Source organism: Electrophorus electricus, chromosome 23 (assembly GCF_013358815.1).
Source record: "Electrophorus electricus isolate fEleEle1 chromosome 23, fEleEle1.pri, whole genome shotgun sequence".
Classification (NCBI taxonomy): Eukaryota; Metazoa; Chordata; class Actinopteri; order Gymnotiformes; family Gymnotidae; genus Electrophorus; species Electrophorus electricus.
In genome coordinates, this window is record NC_049557.1 from 4,506,859 (window position 1) to 4,522,128 (window position 15,270).

At 39.1% G+C, this 15,270-nt stretch overlaps 3 protein-coding genes across 3 annotated transcripts; 1 reads left to right on the plus strand and 2 right to left on the minus strand.

The window, feature by feature from the left end:
* Positions 1-446: 446 nt before the first annotated feature.
* On the minus strand, positions 447-4,711 carry ela2 (elastase 2). The gene is made up of 8 exons (XM_027016004.2): positions 4,666-4,711; positions 4,336-4,424; positions 3,356-3,453; positions 2,862-2,984; positions 2,335-2,471; positions 1,117-1,262; positions 685-837; positions 447-538 (listed from the first exon to the last, which is right to left on the minus strand). The coding sequence occupies exons 1-8, from the start codon at positions 4,700-4,702 to the stop codon at positions 521-523; spliced, it is 801 nt and encodes a 266-aa protein (XP_026871805.2). The 5' UTR covers positions 4,703-4,711; the 3' UTR covers positions 447-520.
* A 559-nt stretch (positions 4,712-5,270) lies between these two features.
* ela2l (elastase 2 like) lies at positions 5,271-8,084 on the plus strand. The gene is made up of 8 exons (XM_027015989.2): positions 5,271-5,310; positions 5,513-5,601; positions 5,709-5,806; positions 6,483-6,605; positions 7,012-7,148; positions 7,379-7,524; positions 7,752-7,904; positions 8,038-8,084. The coding sequence occupies exons 1-8, from the start codon at positions 5,271-5,273 to the stop codon at positions 8,053-8,055; spliced, it is 804 nt and encodes a 267-aa protein (XP_026871790.2). The 3' UTR covers positions 8,056-8,084.
* A 1,318-nt stretch (positions 8,085-9,402) lies between these two features.
* On the minus strand, positions 9,403-15,026 carry alas2 (aminolevulinate, delta-, synthase 2). Its single transcript, XM_027015988.2, has 11 exons — positions 14,922-15,026; positions 13,585-13,746; positions 13,072-13,254; positions 12,209-12,286; positions 11,874-12,096; positions 11,596-11,780; positions 11,272-11,451; positions 10,950-11,114; positions 10,569-10,837; positions 10,103-10,265; positions 9,403-9,880 (listed from the first exon to the last, which is right to left on the minus strand). The coding sequence occupies exons 2-11, from the start codon at positions 13,733-13,735 to the stop codon at positions 9,714-9,716; spliced, it is 1,764 nt and encodes a 587-aa protein (XP_026871789.1). The 5' UTR covers positions 13,736-13,746; positions 14,922-15,026; the 3' UTR covers positions 9,403-9,713.
* Positions 15,027-15,270: the final 244 nt, after the last annotated feature.

Below are 15,270 nucleotides of genomic sequence, written 5' to 3' on the forward strand. Positions count from 1 at the left end.
TGCCCGGTTACTGACTGGAGCAGCACATTATAACAAGGCCCAAACCAACTGGGCTTGCAATACCCCATCTGGCCAGAGAAGGTCACAGTCTCCACCCACTCCCACTGCAATTGGCTTCTCCAAAAACCGGTGAGTTCAAGCACTCCATCTTCACTTTGTATTCGCAAATATGTGTAGTCGCCCTGGGGGCCGTGGGTTCCGATAGACAGTATGCTGTGCGCAATTTGGCTGCCGCTTCTCTTCGGTGTTTGCAAAAGCTGATATCTATGAAGCGTCCTTGTGTATGAGAAAGACGCTATATAAATGTAACTAATAATAATAATAATAATATGTGTTAGGTTGTCTCTTTTCTCAGTCTGCGATTTACATGTGAATCTGCCCCTGTAGCTACCTTTCCCTGTCCATGCATTTCCTGAGTTAAAAAAAAAGAATTAAAAAGCACAAAGATTGTTCATAACCTCTTTTATTAATTTTACATGTTCATTATTAATTTTACATTTTCCTTTGTTCACACTGTAGGTCAATTTGTGGTCATCACCTAGAAAATAAGTACAAAGAATTTTTAAAAGGGTTGCTATCTGATCTTTAATACTGGGATAAGGTTTGTAAGCTGTGTGGAAACTACAGCACACAGGAGACTGTATATTTAAAAGTAAATAATATAAAGAGTGTGGTTGCACCCACTTTGTTGATCCAGGAGCTATAGGAGGCAACACGGGTAAAAACGGAGGGCTTCTTGGGGTAGTTGCAGCCCAGACTGGAGCCAAAGCTCACCACTCCCTGAACGTCCCAGGAGCCATTAGCGCTCTGGCAGTTCAGTGGGCCCCCAGAGTCACCCTGTATATCACAATCCATGCAGATGTTAGTAAACAGCAGTGTGTCAATAGAGAATAGTATGTAAAACATATAACTGATAGATAGAATGATTCCACTTAAGTTTTAGAGATGAAAATATAAACGGTGTAAATATCAATTTAAAGATAATGATTCAAATTATTTAATTCAATGTAATCATCAGATTTGGTGCAATCATTAAATCAGGATCAATTTAAAAGACAGGAGCCAGGCATGTTATTATAAAGAATACGGAGAAGAATAGCAAGCGTGAGCACTTACATTGCAGCTGGACAGCAGGCCATCTCCTCCAGCGCACACCATTTTCCCAGTGACCAGACTGCCCCACCAGTCTGGCTGGGAGCAGGTCTGGTGGTCGACCACAGGGAGCAGAGCCTGCTGCAGGATGTCAGGAGTGGGACCTCCGGCTGGACACAAATATGTGAAAATGAGACAGAGAGAGATAGAGATGAAGAGACAGAGAAAAAAAAGTAGGGTCAAAGCAGAGTCATCACACCTACCAGCTATCAGGATAGGACAGTTTTAAAATTTCAGCAAAGAAAACTGTAAGGGTCAGGCCAAGGCCCTCTCCAGCCACCAAAAGGAGGCCTCGAGTCAGGCACACCATTAATCAGACTTAACACCCAACAGGTGGGCTACACCTATATAAGCCCAGTGACCACGTCACTGAGTGCTAGGTTTTTGCCAAAGTTCTGAGCCAAGCTCCTAGCCGGTAACTTCGGGTATTGAGGTCTGTGCGCCCTTGTGCTACACCTCACTTCTGCGCTGCGAGGGTGTCCGTGTTTTTACACGTCCCCTCCAGTTTTCCCCCTCAAATCTGTCTCTCTCCCAAGGCTCCCCTTAGCCATTACAGTTCCTCCCTGTTTTCTGATTTTGTTTGGGAAGTTTTAGTTTGTTTTTTTCCAGGGCATCGGGGCTGCCATCCTTCCTGAGGTGTCCTTGGTTCTTCCTTTTCCCACACGTGGTGTTTAGGTTTTTCCCCCTAGTTTTGTCGTCCTCCATTCCTTTGAAGGGCGATATATGTGCAGGTAGCTTTATAGTTGCTGCAGTCTAGTGGGTATTTGTCCCCCTTGCAACAATGTGGCCATGGTTCGCTCCCCACCTTTAGGTTACTTACTTTTCTTGTTTTACCGGTTCCACGAACTAACTGTTTCACATTAGAGCATGGTTGCTCACCCAGTAAGCTGTTGGTGCTGTCACCTATCTGACCTGGATTTGAGCCCAGGTTACAAGAACATTTTAATTTATTGCTAAGTAAGACTGGTTGGAAACATTGCTATCATTTCAAATTAGAGAATAATATAAATGCATGATGCACAACAGCTGTTCTAAGTGTTTTATACATCTTCTTTTTCCCATTAATCCATAACTGGCATCCACTGTATGTCTTGTGACAGAAGGGTATCTCATTGAGCATACAATAAGGGCCATTCTACTCTATACAAAATTAAGATTAACTATTGTTGTATGGCTACTTACTCCAGAGACGGCCCCAGCCAGTGACGTAGCAGGGAGTGGCGTTAGGTAGGACCTGTCCATCCTTGGGCAGACAGGCAGGTTTAATGGTGTCTGAAAACTGGACAGGGGTCTGCAGCTTGATCAAGGCAATGTCATTGCTGAAATATGCACACAAAACCACACAGTAAGAGATTCAAACACAAGTTGAAGATAATTATGATTTAGTATAATATATATAAAATTTAAAATCAAAGTATCCATATTTGAACACTAAAAGAGCCATTTCATGAAATGACATTAAGTTACTCCATTGTTTACTGAAATTAAACATAAATCACTGATTTTAGTTACGAATTTAATGCATATGCTCACAAAATAATGCTAATTTTCCATTCTTGTTAGCTGCATTAGCCTCACACCTCCAATGCTGAAGCTATAGAAACAGACTTTGGACATCAAACATGAATTGGCTGTTCGACTATATTTGAGGCGGGGTAAAAGTCAACTGAAATGCTCATTGAGAAGAGAGCATTAGCAAAGACACCAACCGTATCCTGGCAGAATCCCACAGCTCGTGGACAATGATCTTAGCAGGTGCGATGGCAATGGAGCCCTTCTCGTTGGGAGTGTTCATGCTGTGCTTGCCCAGGTACACTCTGTAGGTGCGACTACTGCTGGCAAAAATGTATCATATAAGGCTCAGTAGTTCTGTTTCCATGCTGATATATATCGTATATCAAATGGCAGTTCTTGTGTCTGTGTGTCTGGGTGTGTGTGTGTGTGTGTGTGTGTGTGTGTGTGTGTGTGTGTGTGTGAGAGAGAGAGAGAGAGAGAGAGAGAGAGAGAGAGAGAGAGAGAGAGAGAGAGAGAGAGAGAGAGAGAGAGAGAGAGAGAGAGAGAGAGAGAGGGAGAAAGGCCAAAATAATTAACTGACATTTTTTTATAGTGCTGTTTCAAGCAAATAAAAATATATGAAGCCATACAAAACATAGGACTGAACTGTGTTTTATAATTAAAATGCCTACATGAAAAGATCTCCTACCTGATGCAGTGAGCAGCAGTAAGAACCCACTGGTTGGAGATCAGAGTACCTCCACAGGTGTGGAAGTAGCTGCTGCTAGTTTTGTATTGCAGAGAGGCCTGTAATATCGAGGGGGAAGCACAGTCTCAATGTATCATTAAACTGTCACAACACTGACACAGTATATCTGAATTAAGAGTGTACACTCACATGCCACTTCATTACTACAATATCTATATAGTATCTTCTCTGTGTATATTTAGAGTCTACAATCCTTTTTTTGCCTTGCCCCTTTTGTGTTTCCCATTCACTAGCCCTTAATTAACGGTCAGTTTCCATATTTTTGCTGTGCCTGTGAAACGTTCATCACCCACAATCATACAGCTACCACGTTAATGTTAATGCCGTGTTAAGAACTGTCTTCCAAATAATACATAGTCAGCAGTGATGATCAGAAACTGGTCAACAAATGATACAACATGGATTAATTATGTATACCAAAAGAAGGGCTATGGTTTGTAATTTCACAATTATCAAATGCATGCATACATTGGATGTACCTAATGTGGCCTGTGAGTGCTGTTACAGTAGGTGTAGGTAAGGTAGGTGTCCATAAAAAGTTGCTGATGAGTGTGCATACACATGCAATGAAATATGTATGCTCTTATGAACACACAAAGCTTTGCCTGTTGATTTCTGCATGAGAGATCATCAGTAACATAAATTTCATGAACCAAGAAACATGACCTTGTAAGCATGGACTAATGATACCTGAGGTTCACCAGGCTTTTAAGAAGCTTGCAGTAATACTCAGTTTGCCCTTTCTATTTCAAAATAGAATTTAAACAAATACTTAAAAACCGTATGCACTAATATTATGATCAATTCTAGTCTATCATCTAAACAGATTAAAATAGGCATAGGTGTGTAGAAGTAAAGTGTATAATACTGAAATAACCATGAGAAAGAGTGCAGTGCTGACAGCTGAGCTATTACTTTACCTGCCAGGGCCAGCTGTGGGGTCTGACATCTTCACCTCCAACCACCCTGTTCACCATGGGTGGAAAGGTAGGTAGCCCACATCCATAGGCTGGTTCAGAAACACATACAGTCATGCACACAGACAGAAAGAGAGGGAGATGTTTATAATGCACAAGGAGTTCGTTAAATGAGGTCAGAATATAAAACCGAGGTAGAATCATTCTAATTCACATCTTTGTTGCTTTCTCTCTGGCTTGCAAAAAACAAACTGAATGAAAAAATGTTTAAGATTAAATATTTTGTGAATTTCAAACATTAATATGGGTTAGACAGAGCAATGCTTCTCTTACCACCAGCAATGAGCAAAGCCAAGATCACAAGCTTCATGGTTACTCTAGTAACTGGTGCCATTTAACACCTTATATACCTAATATAGTAGCAAGAAATATCCCAACCTACTGCTGCTTAGCTAACACCATAGTTTAACTTTCTAGATAAATCCCAAAATACTTTTGTTATCTCAGTACCTGAAATGTTGCCCTGTGAATTTCACAGGTGACATCAAATAACCTTACATGATTCAAAATGGCACAACATATTTTAGAAATATGGGCATAAAACCTTTAAGTGCACAAATACTACTGCAATTACATTTTTGCTATTGAAAAAAATACATTTAAATTTGTATTTAATGTTGACCCACAAGCCCAAGCTCAGTGAGACACAGAAGAAATGTTTGTAAATGTCCAAAGATGGGAAAGGTCTGCAGCTTTAACAGATGTTACAGATTAGATATGACATATCAAAGTAAAGTACTGCCAAGTCGCTTTTGTTTGTTTTTCCATACCACAAAGTATATTATCCAGTTTCCAAGAATGTTTGATTTTTTGCCACATCAGGGGTCTTGAACTATATAAACCCCTGAGCGGAATGAACAAGTGCAGAAGATACAGCCATGATGAGGTTTATGGTCCTTGCTTTTCTGGTTGTCGGGGGTAAGAATACATCTATTCCTTTTAAATATAAATGCTGAGAACACCATTTATGCAATTTACCACATTGTCAAGTATTTTCTGTTCTGTAGTTTTTTTCTAAGCTAAATGAATAAATATCAAGGTAGGTAGTAGTTATGTGGACATAATATATGAAAACTATCAGTATAGTGAATCCACTAAGAGGAGTTCTTGTCCTGCTCAGCTTATGGGTGTGGTATGCCCACCTTCCCTCCCATCGTAAAGAGGGTTGTTGGGGGTGAGGATGCTCGTCCACATAGCTGGCCCTGGCAGGTGAGCAGCATAATGCACTGAGCATTCTTTCTTGTTCCTACAGTCTTTAAATTCAGCAGAGTTTTTAAGCTGCTGTACATTCATCACTGCCTTCTTTGATCTTATAGATTTCCCTCCAGTACAGCAGAAATGGTCAATGGGGCCACACCTGTGGAGGTACCCTGATCTCCAGCGAATGGGTTCTTACTGCCGCTCACTGCATTAAGTAAGCATTGTTTCAAGTCTCACTGAAGGCCATCTTTTGTCACCTTGATGAAGCGTGATTTTATATTAGTTGATTAATACCTAGATATGAGAAATCCTGTTATGTGCAATAACACTTAAATACTGGGACATTGGAATGCATGTATTGGAATATATATCAAAACATATAAGTGCTCCAGGCTAAATATCATTTAAATTCTGTTTTGCTTTTGAACCTGATTCAGGTTTTGGGGTCGTTACTTTGTTTATCTTCAGACATAACTCTGGGGTTATGTCCAAAGTGCGGCAAAATACCTTTAAAAAGTAATAAAGTAAAAGTATTGTTACTTTAATGAAATAATGACACAAGAAAAAGTATATGCAACCTGTCAATTAACAGCTGAGTAGTGCGAAAAAAGCACCAGGGCAGAAAAACTAGTTCTCAGTTAACTGTAGATTTGCACTGAAACTACATCCTGCAAACAACACCTGTAAGTATATAAAGAAAATATGAAACACAAAAAGGAACTGATGACTTAAAGTGAATGATAAAAAATATAACTGGGTGAAAAGCAGAGTTTCTGCAAAAAATACTGGAGTATAAGTAAAACTATTGTGATTTGTAAAAGCATAAATACAATAATATTTTACTTGCAACTGAGTAAATGTTATTACCTATGTGTGGCTGTTCCCTGCAGTAAGGCCAACACTTACAGAGTTGTGCTGGGCAAACACAACCTGAAGGAGGTTGAGGATGGCACTCTGGCCATCCCTGCTAGCACCATCGTCGTGCATGAGAAGTGGAGCTCCTTCTTCATCCGGTATGTAATTCAAAATATGTAAATAATTAGAAATGCTGGCTTATGTGTTAAATATGGCCTTAACACCTTTTCTTTTCAAATCTATAGAATGCATATCTATATATAATATTAATTTATTATGCTATTACACAAGTCACATCCCAAAAAATATTTAACATATTTTAGCATTTTGAGGATATTTAGGATACTGTGAACCGAGTAATTTAAAGCTAACAAGAGAAATTGATTAACCCACACCAAAGACTGGAATCATTTGAAAATGTTTTGTTCTTGTGCTCTCTCTCTCTCTCTCTCTCTCTCTCTCTCTCTCTCTCTTTGTGTGTGTGTGTGTGTGTGTGTGTGTGTGTGTGTGTGTGTGTGTGTGTGTGTGTGTGTGTGTGTGTGTGTGTGTGTGTGTGTGCCAAAGCAACGACATCGCCCTGGTGAAGCTGTCTACTCCTGTTGCCTTCACTGACACCATCATGTCTTCTTGTCTTCCTGAGGCTGGCTACATCCTGCCCAATAATGCTCCCTGCTACGTCACTGGCTGGGGACGCATAAAGAGTGAGGCTCCTCCTTGATAGAAGCCTACTGACCAACAGTATAAACATGGTTGCATTACAAAGTGTTACACACACATGTTAAAAACAGTCCAGGAAATGTAAAAACAAAATTATGGAAACTGACCATGGAGGGTGGAGAGAACAGATGCAGTGGTATTCTGTATTTCAGTATACCTGGAATTATACTAGATACTTATAATGGATAATATATTCCCTCTCATCTGTCTTTAGCTGGTGGCCCGATTGCTGATATTCTGCAGCAGGCTTTGCTCCCTGTGGTTGACCACGCTACCTGCACTCAGCCTGACTGGTGGGGCAGTCAGGTTAAAGACACTATGGTCTGCGCTGGAGGAGATGGTATTGTTTCTGGCTGCAATGTAAGTTTCATTTGTGGCCTCTGTGAAATGCAGTGGCTTGGGATTACATTCTTGCTGTATTATTAAGAAAAAAATTTTTAATTGAGATATATATTCTTTATATTAAGCCATAAACACATGGATGTTCTTTCTACAAGGGCACTCAGTGGAAAGGGAGTCTAGGAAATAGTTAAAAGTTTTACTTCAAATAATTTGAGTTTAATATATCTCTGTGTGGTGTGTCACAGGGTGATTCTGGTGGTCCCCTGAACTGCCAAAATAATGAGGGTGTCTGGGAAGTCCATGGTATCGTGAGCTTTGGCTCTGGCCTCAGCTGCAACTACCCGAAGAAACCCACAGTTTTCACCCAAGTCAGCTCCTATGTTAGCTGGATTAGCACGGTAAATCCACTGATGCTTATACAAAAACTTTTGAGATGTTTACAAGAGTGCTGACATTATTATTTGTGTTATGCAATTGGGATGATATTTATCTGCACTGTTTCTGAGTGAGACTTATGCTCTCTGTTTACAGACCATGGCCAGCAATTAGAGACAGTGGACATGAACTTGAATTTGTTCTACACTATGCAATAAAAAAATCTGTTGGAATAATGGTTCTGTGGTTATATTTATTTGTTATTCATAATAATACAAGTTGCTTAATGCAAAGTCATCTAAACATCACATCAGTTTGTCATAGCAATTTATCACAACTTAATCTGCACAATATCAGGGTGGTTCTCAATCTATTTTATTATTTTCAAATTCGTTTATTTTTATTGTTTGTTTGTTTTATATATCTATTAATCAACTTATTTATTTTAGCATGGTCCAAACAAAGTGCGAAGTACTATACATTTGTTTAGGAATGATAATGAGCAAGGCTACAATATTTGCTACAAAATTATAACACAAGAGCAAGACTACAATAAGGATATACTATTTCACTCCTCATTTAGATTTTGCCGTAATACGTTTCTATTCTGGAACGTGGCGATGGAGGATGTTTTTTGCACATAGTTTTTCTTGCACCAAAGCTGAAGGAGAACTTGAGCCCTCTAAACAAACAAAATGGCACTGTGCCATATATGCCCAGTTACCTAGTTGTTGCCTAATGCAAATGTTTGGGTGTGGCTGACTGAGTATTTCATTGATTTAGAATGCACATGCAAGCAGTGTTGTGAGTGTGTGAGTGTGTGTGTAGCTGCTTCACAGAGGATACATGGTGCCCTAATTAACAAAGACTAAAAATGGCCAAATACACAACTCACAGTGATGCTGAGGGATGCACTCTCTCTTTCATCACAAAATAATTTCACAAATCAGTCTCCTTACGATCACACCTCACCACCTATACTCGACTTCATTACTTTATAAATTTGTCAATCTAATATTGGACATCTGTAATCCATGTGTGGATTGTACGTATGCCTTGTTAAAACATTTTTGTATTTAAAACAGACTGATCTTCAGGAAAGTATACCTGGGTATATCAGAACTACTCAAACATGTCTGGAATTGGTGTATTTTTATGGAAAATGATCCCCCCCCCCTTTTTTTTTTTTTTACATGCCACGCCTTTTGTCTTTTTTGAAAACAAACATGTGGTCACCCAGCTAGCTATCGTGTCCTTTACTTACAAAATAGCAAATGTTCTGAATGTGTTGCTTTTACTAGTGTAGGTTCCAGTAATATCACCTATAATATCAGCTACGTAAGGCATTGACAGGAATCTGTCAGTAAACAGTTTTATGTATTAAGCCATATGTCATAAGAAAGTTGTTATCTGTGAAGAAGAAAAATAAGGAGATGATTCAGAGCATTGCCATATTTTATTGCTTATAAAATTTAATTTTATTTGGGAATTGGGAAATTAAATGAGTTTTCTGGACAAAGATTAAGTTTAATAATTTTAATTTATTGTAATTTAGTTCACAACCAGGTATAATCTGCTTGAAAAAGTGGTGATGAATAATAATGCCAAAAACATTTATTTTAAAAAGTGCCCATGTGCAGGTTTTTAAAATGCAGAGGGGACACAGATTTATGTTTACTAATCCATAGGAAGAACCACAGCAATCAATGTAACAATTATAAAACTTCAGCACACAGCAATATATATAGGACAGTGTAAATGAAGATATCTCGACAGCAGGTAAGCAGGATACAATTAATGTTCTGTTCCATCCCTGTCCCCATCTGTGGATCTTATTGTGCAGCAACTGTAATATATCTTGGCTCCATGTTGCCAAAATAACTCTTCTCCCACTCGCTCATGAGGTCAAAGTAGAGAGGCCGATCACAGAAAGTACAAGAGGCTGTCGCAGGTCCATTCAGTCGCAGCCCAACCTCTTGCCACACATCCACCAGTTTCTCTGCACAACATACAACAGACACCCATTAACATAATTAGATGAGGTCATCACTAATCCCAAACTCGAACCTCAACTTTTTCCCATCTGGTCTGGATCAACTTTATTCATAATCAGGAAAGGTTAATATTGACCCACATATGCTGATTTGGAAACCCTTCAATAGTTAAAATAACTAACAGGTTCAGTGGCAGCATGTGTTACCTGCTAGATGATCACACTCACCTACAAAGTAGTCCATCATGATGGGGCTGTGGAATGGGGAAGGAGCCAATCGCAGGAGCTCTTCTCCACGTGGCACAGTCGGGTAGTTTATGGCCTGTACATAGATGTTGTGTCTCTCCAGCAAGATGTCACACACTCTTGAGTTTTTCTCTGCATTTCCAACCTGAAATATTATAGTGAATTTTTTAACAAAAATATAAATCAAATGACATTTTAAAGGACATTTAAACTCTTCAATCATTCTAATATTTCATTGGTAGGTTTAAGAATTGAAAATGTACATATTAAATCATTCCTATTACGTCGTATTACATCATTCATCATCCGATTACATCATTATCTCTTCTGTTTGGCACATACAATATTGGGCAAAACAGTTTTGTCCTCATATAAATGTTACACTAGATGTAACTTAGTGTTAATGGATACTCTACAGTTAGTGTGGTTGAAACACAAAGGAACTGACCTGAATGGGGATGATGTGGCTGGGGCAGTTGATGACAGGCAGACCTGCATCCAGAAGCAACTGCCTCATGTGTTTCACGTTCCTCTGGTGAGCCCGGCGCAGGGCCTGGCCCTCAGGGCTCCTCAGAACCCGCACAGACTCCAGAGCTCCAGCAAGCACCATGGGAGGCAGTGACGTGGTGAAGATGAACCCTGCAGCGTGGGAGCGCACCGTGTCCACCAGGGCGGCAGAGCTGGCAATGTAGCCCCCAATACAGCCAAATGCCTTACCTACCAACAAAAATAATGGAGTCAGATTTGTTGTTAAGCAGCCAAAGGTAATGAAATGGCATTGATATTTTAGAGTAAAAACAGCCTTTGAGAAGTGTAGGACCTTTCTTACCCAGGGTTCCAGAAACAATGTCAATCTTGTGCATGACACCATCTCTTTCACCAACTCCTGCTCCATGAGCTCCATACAGGCCTACTGCGTGAACCTCATCCACGAAGGTAAGAGCACCATATTTATGTGCTACATCACACAGCTCTTCCAGGGGGCAGATGGCTCCTGAGATGAAAATTAGTGATGGCTACATAGTCAAAAATAATCTAGAGGTCCATATTTACCTAAACAAACTGACCTAGAAGTAATGTCTGTTAAATAGGCAAGATATTCTTATATTACCAGCCAATGGCATTTTTTACAGTATCAGATTCTAGCTCACCATCCATGGAGTGCACTGTCTCAAAGGCCACAATCTTGGGTGTTTTCGGGTTGGAGCGACTGAGCAATTCTTCCAAGTGTGTAGCGTTGTTGTGACGGAAAATGAAGCGTTTGGCTCCGCTGTTCCTGATTCCCTGGATCATGGAGGCATGGTTTCCCATGTCTGAGTAAATCTCACAGCCTAGACAGAGATTATGTGAAATATTAATCTCCAGTCAAATCAATTAGATGCAAATCACTAGACAACTTTTTTTTAACATGCTGCAAACAAGACGAAACAAACAAAAAAAAATTTAATGTGAAAATATGTTGTCCTGAATTTTACCAGGAAGCATTTTTGCCAGAGTAAAGAGGGTGGAATCATTAGCTACAAAGCAGGATGAGAAGACAAGAGCTGCATCTTTCTGGTGAAGAAGGGCCAGTTCCTTCTCTAGAGCTACATGGTAGTTACTAGTTCCAGAGATATTCCTGGTGCCACCTGCTCCAGCGCCATGTTTTTCCAGAGCTTCCCTGAGAAGCAGATCATATATGCATATTATTTAAATATGTAATTGCTTAATTATTTTGGCATTACTTTCTTAGCAGGAATGTTTCGGGTCTGACCATATTGCTTTAATGACACGTGGATGCCGACTCATGCCCAGGTAATCGTTACTACACCAGACCGACACCTGGGAACCAGAGCGTCCAGGAATGGAGTAATCCTCTGCGAAGGGGAAGACATCTGCAAAGCGGTTGACTGTCTTAAACACACGGTAGGTGTGGTCCTTCTTCTTCTCAACAATCTTCTGGGTAAAGAAGTCATCATACTCAAAAGCTGGTCCTACTGTATGCGAAGAAAAATGAAATTATTGTTATAAGTGAACAACTAATAATTTGATAATAAAAACATGGTTTTGTATTTATGCCACTGACTGATGAAAATCTGATGAACTAACCCATATTGTCCTTGAGTAGGTGAGATGGTGAAGATGAGCAGAACCCTTGCAGGCCATTAAAAAGAGAGCTGATCATTCCTACAGAGATGGCAGGAGAACAGAGAAAATTGCTCTTAAAACACATATGCTATTATGTGGCTTTTACTCTATATTCACTGAGATGGCACTATATTGTTGTGACTGGCAAAAATCTTACAATTATTTATAAATAAACATATTAAACTGGATGTTAAAACACGTACCTATATTATGCGGTTATAAAATAATTTTATATGTATTTAAATGCATTTTTATTTAAATACATGATGATCCTTTTCTTTAAGACACTCAGAGGAAAAAAAATGTGGTTTGTTTTTATCTGACTCACCTTTTGTGCCATCTATTCGACTGAAGTCCTGAACTTGTTATTCAACCTTTCAAATGATTCTTTCCTTCTATATTTCTTTCCTTTTTCTGACACAAAGCAAACTTACTCATTGATACATGTTTGACTGGTTTATCAACAAGGAGTAGCTATTAGTACTCAGGCAGGGGCACTTTGTAAAAGTGGTACTTCAGATCATTGACAACATGTGTCTTTGTTATAATACCATGCAGTGGTGCTTGTCCCTATGTGCAGCATTGCAGATATAGAAACTGAATAGCTGAATGCTGTAATTGCCAAAATGACACCCTATCTACTTCTAGATCCTACTGCAGACAATGAAACCTATAAAGATTTATAATACTTAATACACTTGTAATGTTTTTACTACAAATTACAGTGTTTTGGTAATGGAATGATAAGCATACTCAGAACGTCATTTTTTCCAGATAGTACGTCTGTAGGGTATGTGTAATTAAAGAAAGCAGCAGTGCTTTACCTGAAGCGATTTCTTCCTCTTGAGAACCGACCAGCTCAGAATGGACGTCCTCCTGTACCTGAGGGCTAGCTTCAACCAGTCCAATATTAGAGGACACAAAGGGACAGGCCTTGGTCAGGGACACAGCCACCTGAGCAGCTGAGACAGCCAAGGAGCGTTTTGCTTCCTTATGTGGCAGCAGACCTATAAAGTAAACACATTTTTCATGTGATAGATAAATAAATTCAAGGTTTGACCAAAATTACAAATACTTAATGAATGTTGCAGCTCAAACGTATTTTTTAAAGTCAGTAACACTGGAAGTCATCCAATTAAAAGTTAACTGGAAAGATCAACTTTTAAGTCAACAGGGACACTAAAGACACCTAAAGTAGTATTACATAGTAAAGTTCAGTGAGACATGAAAAAACCTAAAACTGCAGTAGTGTCTTTTTAGCTGGTGGTGGGAGATTTCAGATGAGGTGCAGACACACAAACATGCTGATTTTAAAAAATAATGCTGATTTAGTGTACCTTTCTCATCCTGGCTCTGAGTGACTTTGGCTGTAATCTGCCGGGCAATGACAGGACATCGGTCAGCCATGCCCAAAAAGCCCCCTACATTCCTCAGGACCGGGCCTGGGGCAGACTTCAGAAATGGGCAGTGGTGCAGAAAGGCAGACATGACCTTACCAGCTAAGAAGAGAAACAATAATATTGAGCCAAGGTGAGGGAGGTCATTTTGATCTCACTGTGTTATCATATTTTTTCAAAGCATACTACAGAAAATTATACTGCCTGGCAATGCTATAACCAACTTAACTAATATTAAAATGAAAAAAGGGATTATTGGATAATTTTGTGCATTTAAAGTTAGATAAGTGTAAGGCGAAACAGCGATACAGGACCAAGTAGAGATATCGCATCATTCTTCCAGTTAAGTCTAGAAAGTTCTTATAACTGCTAGAGCAAAGCGGCTCGGCCGTGGGCGCGACCGATAAGCAACCAATTATCAGGTTTGCGCAGACTCGTGCTTCTCACTGCTGCCTGGTTGCAAATTCCCACGTCATAGCATCGATAGTGCGTCATTTATAACTAGGCTGAGTATTTACTGTTAAAGAAAATATATTGGAATGCATTTATAGGCCCTAAATAATTCAAAGAACCCTGGAACAAGCTGATGCAGCGTTTTTATTTATTTTTTATTTTTTGCTCTTAACTTGTATTTCTTATAAAATTGTCAGTCCTATTTGTATGTACAACACTGTTCAATAAAGCATAAATAAAATGCTTTGTAAAGTAATTAAACATTTTTTAATGAAAAAACTACCGACGTAGGTTATCAACCCTAAATAACGATGAGCTTTAAAAGTTCCAGGCAATAGTCTAACAATTGCAAATAGAGGTTTATTATGATTTTACATAATTTCACGGAAGTTAAAGAAAATAAGTTAAAAATGACCCTTTCTTCCAAATACAAATTATATAGATATATAAAAACATTTTTTTAAAGATTTTTCCAATAAGTCAGACGCCTGAAGATTCCATACAAGAATTTTTAGCTATTTATAGCTTTGGTCTAAAGATGATAAATTCCCTGCGGTTTATTGTTGCGGTTTAAATCGCTTTTAACATGACCGAATAAAGTAACAAATGAAACAGGAAAAATAAATACAACAAAGGCAAAAGGTAGGCTATACTACTCTGATTCTTGAAACATTGCATTTTGGCGAATCACACAATTAAAGTTTGAATAGTGTGTTCTCTATAGCAAACATAGCCGTAATAACAAAACTCTCCAAAAACAGAAATGACTGACAGGGTCTTAGGCAGCCCTAAATTTAAAAACAATATATTCCATTATAGCCTACCTGTTGACCTGCACTGAGGACGAACTTCTGAACATCAACAGACGCACAAATTCACTATACCCAAATTGTTGTGGGTTAGACGTAATAAACAGCTCTCCGTCCTGCGTCCCCACCCGAAGTTTGAGCCTCTTCGTGACAGATAAGGTGGGAGTCCACTCAAAAGGTTCGTGAACCAACCGACAAGCAGAAGTCCAGGAGCGAACGGCTACAGTGATGTTACATATTTGTTTGTTTTTTCATAAAATTGAGAAATTAATATTACTGGTGTAATTTTTAATGTCTTAACTAGAACTTTTTAATCTAAAATGCAAGCAATATACTCGAATTAAGCAATTTGTAGAACATCAAA